Genomic DNA, 14,133 nt, shown 5'->3' with positions numbered 1-14,133 from the left:
ACATGTGGGAGAGAATTTGAGTTTTGGATCATGTTGCTCTGATTAGGTTTCAGAGTCAAATTGCAGCCCGGGAAGTTTAGAGTGAATAGTCAAACACAAGCACAGGTGAGTGAGTTCATAAACGTGAGCGGGTGCGTGGACATTTACCAGCGCATGGAAGGAGGAGACGGAGAAGATGCCAAGTCGTCCCATGGCCAGCTTGGTGGGACGCGAGGCGAAGCCTAGCAGCCGTTTGGGGTTGGGGGGTTCGCCGCCCTGCAGACTGGCCAGGTAGCACCGGCAGCGAAACAGATCCATGTGAAAACGCTCCAAGTTCTGCTCCCACAAGAAGATCTAACAGAGGGGAAGATGGGAGGGAAGTGAAAGGGTTGGATCGGGGATTATGCAAGAGAAGCAAACTTTGCTGGCTGGATCCAGATTTATTCACAGTTTCTTCCAATTTGGCCACGGATGTAATAAAAAAATATAAAAAAATTCATAACATATCAGTCTTTGTTAGTTGTCTAATTGGTCATTTCAAGAGGAGTGAGATGTGGGAGTGCTGGAGCCCCTGTGGAGAGGTATTACTCATCAACACAACCCCCACCGGTCGGCGACCTGCTGTGCTATGTGAAATGTATCACAGGGTGGGCCGTGGGAGGTGGAACAAAGGAACACACACACACACACACACTTCAAATGAAACACAATCTAGGCTTAATTTCCACTGGTTTTTACCTTAATCAACTTGTTTCAGGAATTTAAAAAACTTGTCTTTCTTTAAGCCTTTAAATCAACGTAGATCAGGGCACGTCTGCTTATGTAAACTCATTTTGTAGATTAATGTGGTTCTAGACGCTGATCTTGACAAGTCAGACAATGATGGAATCAACCAGCCTCAAGTCTTTTCACTCCTTTGATCCCACAATTTAGTTAATGTGCTTTTATAGTAGGCAATCAAAGTGCTAGTGGGTTCTCAGAAATGGGACACGTTCTGCATGGTTGAGATTAACCGCTTCCTGCTGCTTTATTTTATGTAAAATTGTTTTCTTTTACTGACTATCAACCATGTGCCACACACATACAAACACACGCAGGATTGCTCCCACAAGGAGCCCCATTGTTTGAGGGCACATTCTTAAGACCTCGTGCAACGTTTACATGCAATGCTGCTTTAACATTCATCGGCAGCTCCAGACTTGCATGGAGTGAAAATGTCCTAAAGAAGCTTTGAAATTCCAGCTGTGACTTGTTTCAAAAACAGCTATTATGTATGGAAATATATTAGCGGTTTCAGACTCACCTGCCGATTTTTCCTTCAAGGATTGCATGCGTTTCAACATGTGTTATGAATACTCTGCATTCTGCTGCACTTGAATGTGTTTATAAATGAGCAGCGGTCAGAATATTTGAACACATCTGTCGTTGCAAGTGCTCCCTAAGAACATTTTGTCTGGATGACGGCATGCCGTAAAAGGTGATTTAGTGCTGAGATTTCCGTGTGTGAAGGCATCAGGGACGTTTGAAGGTACCAGGATGTGCGATCTGTGAAGCGCCTAAGCGCTCGACTTTACAAACCTGGTTCAAATCAGCATCGAATAGACATAAATTATGACTCATTTACAACATGAATGTAAGGCTTTTCCGAAGTTATTACTGCTGAAACAGGCTTTGATCTCTTTGAGTCCTTTTTACAGTTCTTTTGCCCTCCTTCCATCCCTACTCCATACCTGCTCCAAAATGGTCTTCCTCTTCTTGGCGTCCGTGACTGTCGACAGCTGCATGTCTCCCATCTTCTTCATCTTTTCGTCCATGTCGATCTTTTGCTCCAGTTTGCGGATTTCGGTCCGCAGAAGCCGAACTGTGTCCTCCCGGTGGTGCTGCCGAGCCAGAGCAGCGGCGCAGGCGGAGTGGATCGCTGTGATCCAGTTCTCCAGTTCTGTCTGGCCCGACGTCTGACAGGAGAGGAAATAAGGGGGAAACAATTGCTGATATCTCCAAAGAATAACGAGGGGGGGGGGGGAGTTGACAGCTTAAAGAATACAAAACATGAGTCCCATTATTAGCCTCTGGCAGAGGGTGGTCACAATAATCTCATCTTCATCTCATTACTTATGTTCCAGTTCATTGATCGAACATCAATGTGGACAGCCGCCATGCATATAAATAGACACATTTTAATAGTGCACAATGGTCCCAGTGGTGGATCAAAGTCACAGTATGACAGTGTGGCCTTTAAACATGTCAGACATAAAACAAACACACGGACACTGCACTGGCTTATCTCCCACACATGGCTAAATGTCATGTACTTATGTGCCACACCCCTCAAGATAAATGAGGTCTCCCCTTACTGCCATCCATCTTTGTCACTCTTAGTGATCTCTCACTTCATGTCACCTCAAGAAAATAATAAAATTACTGATTATTGAATTTCAAATACAACAATTGTTTCAGCCTTAACTGTGTGTTTTAGTAAAATGTCACTTCCCCTTTTTCCTTTTCCAAGAAGATGCTTTCTTATGTGATTATGGATCATTTAAATTACGGTATCTCTTTCACCTGGAAGAGGAAAGCGTCTCCCACTGAGTTGCTGAGGCAGAAGACAAAATCTTTCTTGGGGTGCTCAGGTACGGCCTGGACAATGCTGTTCTCCACCCACAATGCGTGTTTGGGAACGCTGTTGTGGTCGATCCCGGAACGACCGTCTGACTCGTACAGGAAAAGAGTGCAGCCTTGAGGGACGCAGAGAAAAAGAAAGTCAAGGAAATGTTGTTACCGATGTTACCATTTCACCTAAATGTATTGAAACCAATTAGGAAAACCCTAATACCCTAAAAAGGTTCCACTTTATGCTAATAATGTATTTAATCTCTCATTCATCCTCAGAAATAAAAATAATAATCAAATCATTAATGGGAGCTCGTATAACAAAGGGTCAGGATGAATTCTGTGACATACTCTGATTCATTTATCATTGGGGGGTTGGACAGGAGTAAGGCAGGGATGCAGCTACAGATGCTGTATCTTATGCATTTCACAAGGATGAGATTAGATTTGACACGGATGCGGCCGTAAAATTAAATTGTGATGAGGCCGAGGGGAGGAAATGTGAGGCCGAGTGAGAGGACGATGGAGGCGACAACCAAGGGCATGGACTGCGTATAGACTGATGTGATTACAGTCCAACGGGAGAAGGAAGGAGAGAGATTGAACACATGAAATGAGATAAAACACTTAAGATGTTCATCTAAATGGGACATTATGAATTTGTAAAAAGCAAACCCAGAGATCAAAGTAGGAGGCTCTATGCTCACCTTTCAAAGAGACCCAGTAGTGTTTCCACTTGCGTTTGGTTGCAGGTTCCACTTTCTTGTTTTTCTTATGAACCAAGAAGTTCTTCACAGCCAGAGCTCCTGCCTTCCTGACGATGCCTTGTGCGCAGCCAATGGGAATGTCCGATGGATACGCACCGCTCAGTGTGCAGCTGCTCCGCTCGTCGCTCACAGCAGATGCAGCCTCCTCGGCGCAGTCACGACCCTGATGTGTCTGACAGGAGAGCGATGGAGAAAACTTGAATAATAATAAAAAAACACATTGGATTTGTTATCGCGATGTGTGTAGCTAGAAGTAACTAACCCAGGCTTGATTGTCCAGCTCCTTTCGGAAATTCTCATACACGCCTCCCCTGCCCCCATCGCCTGCCCGTCCTCCTCCTCCTCCTGCGCTGCTGCTCCCGCTGTCGCTCCCGTTGAAAAGGCTGCTCTCAGTAGCCGAGTAGACGGAGAAGGAGGCCGACATGGCCTTACAGCGCCGAGACACCAGCTCTCCGTCCCCGTCTATCTCCGTGGCGACGCCGTCGATGCCACTGTCGCCGTACTCGCTTCCCTCGCCCAAAACCCCTGAGATGTCCTACGAGATGGGAAAAACAAACGTGACTTTGTTAACGACTTGTTAAAGTATATAGATATCAATGCATGACATAATACGCACCAACGGGCAGCTGACAGCTCGGGCAACACACGGGGTTTATGGGTTTATATTTGTGTGCGAGTGCCTTAGAGAATCAAAATGTGTGTGTGTGCACAACCTTTATTTATGGATTTCAGCTAAATAAAACCTTCTACTCTGAACCAGAGGTTCTCTGTGCTTTCACACTTTTCTTTCACCGAACTGAGTAACTCTCTTTCTCTTTCCTTTGCCATGTTGTCTATTTATATCCGGTCTAACGACCCCCCTAAGCCAGGCTGGATGAATTTCTCATAAGCACTTAGTGTGCTCTGCTATCCAAGGGGGCTTGGGGGGGTTCTGGGAATGAGTTGAAAGAAAAGCCCTGTTTGCTATTGTAGTGCCTCTTTCTTATTCGGCAATTATTCTTTATCAATGACACATGGAAATTTACCGAAAGAAGTTCTTTTATTCTACAGAATAAAACAGTAGTTTTGTTTTGTCCCCGCAATCTCTTGTTAATTGGCTTTGTGTTGATACATAACTGTGACTTTTCTTCCTCTGTAATCCTCTGGGTGTATCTGCTTTTTTAACATTGTACAAAAGCTATAAAGGATGTTAAAAATATCTTTGAGTGCATATTTATCCATGTTAGGACAGCGTGTGTGCGGTTAGTGAACAGGACATGGAAGATATTATGCTTTAATGATTTCCTTTCTGGAGGGGGGATGAAAACCAAGCTCATGTTGGGCCAGTAGCCCCACAGCAACTTGCTGACTCCTTGTAATCCCTTTCCCAGCTACACAAATATACATGGTCTACTTGGATGTATATAAATACACAACTTCACAGCATGGCCACGCACAGGAAACGTCTGTGGTTGTCCACAAAATGTTCATTTTTGAACCGTGTGAACTTCCTGGATACTGCTGGTAAACAAAGTCCTCCACGTTTAGCGCATAGAGGACAGACAGAGGACACAGAAAAACCTTATCAACGTGTCGCCTGCTTTGCATATTTATTAATGTATTCACAACATATAATCTCACCTGGGTAGTTTGTGCACGGCGTCCCTGGAAACCGGGGCACGGGGCGGCGGGGGCCCCCAGCCCCGCCAGGCCCTCCGACAGGCAGTGGGAGCGTCGGCAGGGGAGCGTGAACGCTCCGTACCCGCCACCATCCTCCTCGCTGGGAGACATCAACCCCTCGTCCCCTCCCCTGTCCCCATCGCACGGGGCTTCTCTCCGGTTTTTAGCGTAGCGGCTCCTCTGCCCCCTGAGGCCGGGACTCTGCTGGCTGCACAGATGGTCCAAAGACGATGCCCTTTCAGCGGAGCCTGGAATACACACAGGTGGTTATTGCAGTGTGTGTGTGTGTGTGTGTGTGTGTGTGTGTGTGTGTGTGTGTGTGTGTGAGAGAGAGAGAGAGCGAGGTCAATGTATTCTGGTTACTGTCGGTTACTTTCAGACTACACTGCCACATTCGGTGTATGAATTAACCTTTTCCATCCGTGTCTGAGGGATTTCTTGGGGGATTGAGCTCGAACCAACGTGTGTGTGTGTCTGTGTGGGTGTGTGTGCGTGCCCCGCAAGACGGTCCGTTGTTCTCGGCTAGCAGACAACCTGAGGCAGCGCGTGGACCTTCAGCAGTTACACGTTACCAGCTACCGCCTGATGGGGCTCTGATCTCCCTGAGCTCCTGCCGAGCGCCATTCGGGCTAACAACCCCGTGTGCAACTCAACTACCGCCACTGATGGAGGGCAGCTAGTCCTCCATCAGTCGATTTCTTCAAATCACTCTTTGCTACTCGGTGAGGGCCTCCCCCTCGTCACCTGACAAGACGAATCAAATCAAGCACTCGGCACCCCCGTGCAGACACACACAGATATCCGGACGCACAAACCCTTTTCTCATTCACCAGAAAGCGTTGTTTTGAAAAGTGATTTCTGAGTAAAATTTCTAGAAACTTCATCTGTATCCATTTAAGACAGGACATGTTATTTGCACTTTTATTGACAATGACACGATATGCCTCTGAATAACTCCCTGAAAACACTGAATATGAATTCTGTAAGACAAGAGGGTGCATTTATTTAAGACGTTTGTCATCCTCACCTGCGTTGCCTCTGGGCCGTGCGAACTGCTCCTCCTCCTCTTCTTCTTCTCCTCCACCTATCATCTCCTCAGTACTGGTCAGATGCTCCTGGCTCAGGTCCGACATGGAGAACTCCAAGCTATCTTCCCTCCACATGTCCGCTGACTTGGACCTCTTCTTTTTAAAACTCCCTCCCTCCCGTGGACCCTCAGTCATTCTCTGGAGGTACCGTTCCTCCCCGACAACGTCACCCTCTTCCTCTTCCTCCTCCTCCTCCTCCTCCTCCCCCATGGAGTCCTCTCCACCGGCCGGAGCGACGGTGTCCGCCTCCGAGGTTTCAGGGGTCGGCGTGGCCAACGGGTCGTCGTCTTGTTGGTAGGACTCCGGCCTCATTGTCATAGCGACGCGCTGCGTCCAGTGAGGGTTGATGCCGAACTCTCCAAATGCATCCGCGGCGTTAAAAGCTCCCAGTCCGTTCTCCGCCAGGGATTGCGGGATGCTCGGGGTGCTGGAGGAGCGCGTTGAGGCATCCGAGTTTCTGTGCTCCTGCTTCACTGAAGAAGAGTGGCGAGGGCGGCGGGTGACCGGCTGCTTGCTGGAGATGCGGAGTGACCTGGACGTGTGCTTGCGGGAGAGATGCGCCGTCACATCGCCGTAGAAACCACTGTCCCCGTTTTGACTTTCGGCGTTTCCCATGATTCAGCTGTAGATGAAGGATGAAACACACGCTCTTTAAGCTTGCATATATAGATAGAGATGGATTCTTTTTTCTTTTCCTCTGACGGCGTTGGCAGGTTTACTCTTACATGGTTATAATCATAAAACCAGGTCAATCTCTGAGCCGGATGAGTGAGTAACATTTAGTGGCACATTCACATGGTGATACATCAGAGCTAACAAGGATCTCTTTGAAGGTCTTGCTGAGTTCAGCTGTCGGGCAGATGATCAGGGATCAGGTGTCCACAACTGAGGTGGAGGTTCTCCAGCTAGTTTTGGGTTCCATAAACTGACCTGAATGTTTGGTGATTTGCTCAGCAAAACACACTACGACGTGGTAGCGCAGGGACAACAAGGTTAATTAAAAATTGATTTAGAGCATAGACAAAGCTAACATTTCACAGAGGCTTCCTGAGGGTTTTTTTCTGCTGGTGACCCATTAAATTATTTCAATGACGACAAAGACATATAAATAAATCCTGCTCCTTCTTATAATAGTTGTATAAATATCCATTTTGATGTTGTTAAGTCTCAGCATGAATTGGCTTGGTTGGTTCTGCCGCACTTCTCCCCTTCACTGGTGATTCATTCGCCATATTCCCCAAACGGTTAAATATGTTTTTCGTATGTTTTTAAGTTATCCCAGCATCCTGAATCGCTCTCTGTTGCACATGAAGCCGCTGAGTCAAATGCTGTCGGATCAGTTGGTCCTCTGTGAGTCACGCGTTGTCAGAATCCACCCCACCAGCTTCTCCGTGTGGGCTCAAACTGAGAGGACGACTGAAAAAATCTCTCCGATCAAGTGTAAAATTGTTTTTCTACAAATGTAGAATCATTCTCTTGCGTTAAATTTGTAAGACAAAAATGAAGTAGCAAAGTAAAGCAGAGCATTAAAATCTAAAATGCTTTGCATTTCTTTTGCTGGTTACCTTTGGTTGAGCAGCCACATCATTAATTGGTCCTCATCGAGTCATCTCTCACCGACCACATGATCCTCCACACCTCCTCAAACGGAGGTGTCAGGTGTCCCTGAGAGGAGAGAAGAGAGAGAAGGGGTTTGAGTGGAGCCCTCACAACTTCAAAGTGACCCAATGTGTCAAACTCTCACACACACACACTCACACACAGGGGAGCAGAAGGAAGACGAGGAGGGGAAGGTGGTTCTAAAAACTACTGCAGAGCATCTGCCAGGTACGGCACATGAAGCCGGTGAAGCAAATTAGAAAGGAAAGCTGTGAAGCTCAGTGGAGAAGCACTCTAAAGGATAAGAGACATGCAGGATGAAAGAGAGTAAAGGACACTGTGGTCACTAAGCCTGGAGTTAAGATAAGTGCAAGAGAGGCAAGAAAGACCAGGAGACACCACGGATTAAAAAACCCACACATAGAAACTCACAGATCATCGGAAACAAAGAGCCGAGGTATGAGGCTGAAGAAAAAACCCCACAAACAATCAACTGCAATTTCTTGGAACTGCACCTTGAAACTCATTGCCAAGCTGAAACCATGCAGGCATGTGCAGGCATGTACATAAATCATTTAGGGATAACACCCCTGGTTTCCCTGCAGACAAAGAGATGCGCACATGCACGCACGCACAAACACGCACACACACACACGGACATTGTTGCTCAAATGACAGAACATCAAAGCAGCTTTGGAGAATGATTTCCTGCCTCAGACTCAATTAAATGATCCTTTCCAATACGACCCCTAATTTTCCTTAATAACAGCCCTGAGCTGCTTAGCGTAGACCATGATTTAATGCGCTACATACAGTTGGAAGCTAAGCTAGTGCACTCATTGTGTGTAGTTTTGCAGATATGTCAGCTCACAGAAAGATTTCGGATAGTTTAGTTTATAAATAGAAGGAGGCAGATGTAACTAATGATCCGTCTCAGTCACCTGGAGTTCAGAGGCCGGGAGTTTGCAGCTGCTGATCTCAATGTCAACACTGTTGCCAGATTTGTTTGTGTTCTGATAAGCAGACGAGCGGGAGCAATTCGTTCACTGTCAAGAGAGAGAAATTCTGCCTTTATCAACTGCAAAGCAGATGTCAATCCACAGAGGGTGTACAGTATTTAGGTCCTTTATATCTGGTGAGAATATATTTCAGAATGCAAACAAAGCATTTCTTTCCTAAAATCATAGAAGATTGTGCAGGAGGTAGATAGAAACCACACACAATGTTTTGTTCAACTTGCATCCTTGGCTGTGGGAAGCAGTTATATAAGCTTAACTTAACCCTGTTACTTCTCCTCCTCTTCCTCTTCCCTCCACCCTTTCTTTTCTCATCTCTCCTGCAGCCCATCCGGCCTGATGAAACTTATCCCAACACACATGTCTGCCACCTACCCCAAGAAAACAAACAGAAACACACGTTGTAAAATGCACACACAATACATGACAGGTGTTGGATATTTATTTTGGAGCTAGTTCTGCTTTGAGACTTGATAGCTAAAATGTTTTATAGCTGTATGCAGCTGTAAGCTGTATGAATTGAAAGCAATATACTGTAACTAACGCGTAACAAAATGGCAACATACAAACCAACAAAAATACTGTTATTAAGCCACATAGTTCATTTAACTGTCTCGGGTTTTGTGTGGGGAAGAAAAAACACACACAGAGGCCAAACAAACAGAACAGCCTGGTTTGACACAACGCTGCCTTTCCTCTGGCGGTGTGAAGTCTAAAATGTTTAGTCTTAGTTCCTCTCCTCTTCCTGTGCCTTGCAGCGACGGAGAGGGGTAACGAGGGAGAGGAAGGGGCTCTCTGCTAAACCCACGTAGAGCTGAGAGGTGAGGCAGGGCTGGGGGGCCAAGCCGCTCGATGAGGTAAGGGGGGGGGGGGGGGTGTTGGTGCAGACGGGGAATGGAAAAGGGAAGAAAAAAATATGTATTGGTGGGGGGGGGGGGGGGGGGCTGTGCTATGAATAGAAGTTTTATATGGAACACTGTTGAAAACCGGGGGAGGAGGAAATGAAGACTGGGAGAGAGGGGGAGAGCTGGATGGAGGCAAATTGGGGAGTCCTATTGTTGCAGAGGTTTAAGTGGATAAGTAGACATGTGCTTTGGCTGCCTCTCTTCGGGCTTAATTCAGGGGAGCCGAGACAAAAGGGGGAAACATAATTATTCGCTCTCTTTCTCTCAGTCTCTCAATCTCGCGGTATATTAACACATTGAGAGTGTGTTAATACAATGGCCGGCGTAACAGCAGCCAAAGCCTAACCGGGCGGACATGGCCAATGACAGAAGACACACACACACTGATGAGAGAACAAAGAACAATAATGATGAAATCAAATTCTTTTATGGGTTAAAATCTTTCTAAAAACACAACTCTAAAGTCCATTTCCTCCATTTTAAACTTCATATTTGACTTATGCCCAGTGAATTTTTCACAAAGTCTACACATCACAATAGCAAAGCGGCGAGTTTGAGTATATTGGACCCAAGAGCATCTCGACGGGGCTGAGCGTGCCACTCCACTGCGCCGCGGGACACGACTCTGCACCGGAGCTTTTAAGCTCTATTGCCACAGTTGGGCTGCAAAAGATGCTCAACACCTATGTGCTCGCACGTCCATCACCGGCACAGTTTTCTGCAGCGCACAATAGAGTACAATAGTACAAAGGCCCGCGTGCTTCATAGTCACACGCTGCTGCACAATCCCGGGAGAAATCTCTGAGCAGGTTTTTTTTTACGACTCACGCGCTGCTTGGAAAAATACCAAAGGCCTGTCAGGACAGCCACGGAGCAGGCACACCCTCCTTCCCCCCGCCAAGCTTTTCATCTCTGCACCTGTCTCACGGCTACACCCGACATGACACACGGCTCGGCGCTTTAGTTTCAAAACCACACATGACGTGGATGTGCACGACTGTGCTGAACTGTACTCCGGTTGAAGCCAAACAAAAACCTGCCTCATTGGTTTTATAAGCCTGTCGTTGGCTGCTGATTTCTAATGATTAAATCGACAAGCACGCGAAGCCGCTTGCTTTTATAATAGAATTTCAATTCTAATTTCTACTCTATTGTGGTCTTAATTTTTGTCTGGCTGGTGGAATATGTATCACTATATTCCAACAGTAAATGATCTGTTGCGGTCATCTCCAGTTTAATAAAGGCCTCGATAATGCCAACTGTCTTTAATTTTGTATGTTCAGTATGTTTTATTGTGGAATGAACGGTTTTGTCAGCAGTCAGGAATTAGGTCTTGGGGGGTTTGTAGTTATTTTTAGCTACTAGCTGTTGGTCGCTGTGATAAAATGAAACGAATTCTCGAGACTCGCAAACTAGTTTAGGAGTTGATGATTCAAGTTTCTGCTTTTAAATGAACTGCCGTTGGAGGCCTTATATGCAGTCTCTCAGGACCAGAGCAACACAGACAACCCAATAAATGATTCAAAGTCAAGAGTTAAACTCTGGTAGAGACATTCAAGTAGTCTGCACTCTTGACTGATGCCCCCTCAACTTTCTTTGCACCCTCCGACCACCCCGGCTCTCTTTCGGGCATTAAAACCCATTACGAACTCACCCTTCCCCGAGGCCTACTTCTCGCACCTTTTTGCATTCCACAAATGGTTAACGTACCCCCCCCACCTCAGGGCATGGGCTTTATGCCCCGTTGAGGTCAACACTCTCTCTGGGGGGGTAAACAGAGGAATTTCCTTGATGGTGCAAACCTCATTCCAAGCAAGTGAAAAAAGAACCCCATGGGAATCTGGGAGACATCTTTATGGGAGCCCCGCCGTGCTCCCCGAGTTTGCGTGCACACCTGCAGAAGTACACGCGAACACACGTTGCAGCGTGCATGAATGTACGTCTGGCTTCCTTGTTGTTGTTTATGCTGAGAAAACGTCCTTTGTAAGATAACAAACGCAATGGTCCAAACAAATAAGGATTGGGGAAGTATTTGTCAGGGCCTGTCCGTATGTGCACGTGAGCGTTTGTGCTCGTTGTTCATATTTAAAGAGGAACTACAGCTATGCGATGTCAGGATAACGGTCAGATATGCTCGGAAAATCACCTATTGCAGACAGTCCCTGTGGGACGGGAGTGTCTCAGACATCACTGGTAGGATTCCCTGGAAGAGGGAGATTAGCTTCTTATTCATCCTTTCGGGGATCTAACAAGACACACGTCGCCTCCCCCCCCCCCTCTCTCTCTCAGCTTAAGCACACACTTGCACACACAAACAGCTTGGCTGCAAACACACTGAGTCGCGGCTGCTGCTTAAAATCAAACATTCATTTTTCTTTTAAGTGGTGAGAGACAAATTATAATTCCTCCCTGAAGAGTGCTTTCATTTGCAGGGCACAGAGGAGGGCAAAGCATAGAAATGACACAACAGAGTGCAGAGGGACGGGGGGGGGGGATTAAGACGGTTGCTTTCCATTTACAATGTTTACTGTCGTCTCCTTACAGAGAACTGGAGAAAAACATATGATCGTGACGATGGTGGTCATTCACTGCAGATCCATGTTTTAAAAAATAATGCTAAGCTAAATGAAAAACAGAGATAACAGTAAAAAAAAAAAACGTGAGGAAATAGATACTGCACAATATAGTATCTGCAAAACGCCACATATAACGGATTATAGATTTGGGGTCAGTGTCTGTGTGACATCTGAGGATCAAGTGGGGAAAGATAAAAGGCAGTGGAATTCAGCGCGAGCCAATTGCAACTCAACTTTACTCCCCAAGTGTCACTAACTTCATTAAATACGCTCCCCCGTCTTTCTCGGGGATTACACTGTACGCTCCTTAACCGAGATTCCAGACTGTCTCTGCAGCCCGGTGCAGTCAGGGATTACCATATTTTAAAGAAAATCCCGCGTCGAGTGTGAGGCCCGGGAGAGTCGGGGAGCGTGTGCAGCTTCTTGACGCTCGAGTGCTAACTCAGCGATCCGTGAGTCCCTGTATGAAGACTAGGGAAACCCCGCAGCGTTAAGCCTCCCGTTATGATCTTTCAAGATGCAGATTGGAAATGGGAGGCCATTTACACTGGATGATCAGAGCGCTCTATTCTCCCGCTTGTTCGCAGATGAGGAGCTGAGCGTGAGGAGATCAAAGAGTAAGCCGGAATGAAATCCATCCTGGACTTCTGTTGCAGGTTCCTGTGCCACTTGTTCGTAGAGAACATTCCTCAGCAAGCAGCAGGTTGCATGACCTAAAGGCACACTATCACCTGCTTTTCTGCTATTCCTCAATCAACGCTCACTCGTCCTTCCTAATGAAATAGTGATTGCACAGACAATCGCCACTTAGTCATGAAAACCAATCAACTGAATACTCATGTGGTGATTTGCTGCTCCAAATGTGTGAGCGTCAGTACAAGAAGCGTTGTTTAATTATCCAGGAGGAGCGGGACGAAGCATTGACTGTGCTCCAGATTCAGCCGGTAACCGTAGAAACCCTGCGGGGCAAGAGGCAGCCTGAGGGAGGAGAAGGAGTGGGGGGAAAAAAGAGGAAGAAGGCTGTTTTCAAAGAATAGGTACTTGAATGTCTGTTGTTTTACTCCTGCACCGGCCAACCGGATCGGCCTTTTACTTTTCTGTTTTCCTCTTTTATCTGAGTCACAGTGAGACAAATTCCTCTCAGCTTGGTTGACATGGCCGTGTAGTAATGAAGTGGGATAAGACAAACTTCAGCAAAGAGCTGTTAAGCCTGTGATAATTGAATCATGCTATGGTTTGTTGCACCTTTAAAAGGTGATTCCTTCATACCCCTTTACCCTAAGCTGAACTATTGTTTTTTTCTTCTTTTTTCTTTCCCACTTAAGGGTATACTACTTATTGCTGATTAAATATATTCATTATTTTATTGTGAAAAGTGCATTATTGAAAACCCATTCAAAGTTTTATTTTCAACCCGTAAAAATACATTTAAAATACTCGATTTTGTCACCATTTCTTTTCCACTGACACTGACAGACACACGTGCGGACAAATGTGGATAGGTGTGAATAGAGCCAAATTGTCAGGTTACAGCCTCTATTCGGCAAAATGACAGGGTGCGCGAGTGAGAGAGAGAGAGAGAGAGAGAGGATTTTAGGCCTTCAGGTCGTCTGATTGAGGTGGGATGTTGAGACGGGGTGATAGGATGAGAGGAGCTGGAGCGTTGATGGTGTTGAAGGGGGGGGTGAGAGGCTGTTAGAGCTAGTGGAACAGAGTGTTGGGCCACAGGTAGAAGGATGAATGATGTGTGCTGAGGTGGAAGGAGACATGAGAGGTAAAGAGGTGGAGTGGTGCTGATAGGTCCTGAGGGGCTGATAGAGATAGATGTTGTGTCAGTTCAAGGTAGGGCACATGTGAACTGGTCCGATTTGTTGTCAGTAACGATACGGCTGGGGGGGGGACTACTTGGAAGGGGGTCATTGAAGACGTGAGAA

General features: G+C 46.5%; 1 protein-coding gene across 3 annotated transcripts in view; it reads right to left on the bottom strand.

Moving 5' to 3' along the window:
- The window catches only part of tiam1a (TIAM Rac1 associated GEF 1a), a 44,911-nt gene that overhangs the window by 23,805 nt on the left and 6,973 nt on the right, over positions 1-14,133 (bottom strand). For 2 of the 3 annotated variants that reach the window (XM_040180468.2, XM_078106645.1), the window contains exons 2-9: positions 7,669-7,768; positions 6,043-6,725; positions 4,977-5,263; positions 3,619-3,891; positions 3,297-3,528; positions 2,542-2,714; positions 1,710-1,934; positions 148-333 (exon numbers count right to left, since the gene is read on the bottom strand). In XM_040180468.2, the coding sequence (XP_040036402.2) occupies positions 148-333; positions 1,710-1,934; positions 2,542-2,714; positions 3,297-3,528; positions 3,619-3,891; positions 4,977-5,263; positions 6,043-6,718 (2,052 nt within the window). In that variant the 5' untranslated portion in view covers positions 6,719-6,725; positions 7,669-7,768. Of the gene's footprint in view, positions 1-147; positions 334-1,709; positions 1,935-2,541; positions 2,715-3,296; positions 3,529-3,618; positions 3,892-4,976; positions 5,264-6,042; positions 6,726-7,668; positions 7,769-8,643; positions 8,731-14,133 lie in introns of those variants that run through there. The other variant, XM_040180469.2, reaches the window with a different exon arrangement.

Source organism: Gasterosteus aculeatus, chromosome 7 (genome assembly GCF_964276395.1).
Source record: "Gasterosteus aculeatus chromosome 7, fGasAcu3.hap1.1, whole genome shotgun sequence".
NCBI lineage: Eukaryota > Metazoa > Chordata > Actinopteri > Perciformes > Gasterosteidae > Gasterosteus > Gasterosteus aculeatus.
Note: the sequence above shows the minus strand (reverse complement) of the source record. Positions and strands in the feature narration are given on the sequence as shown.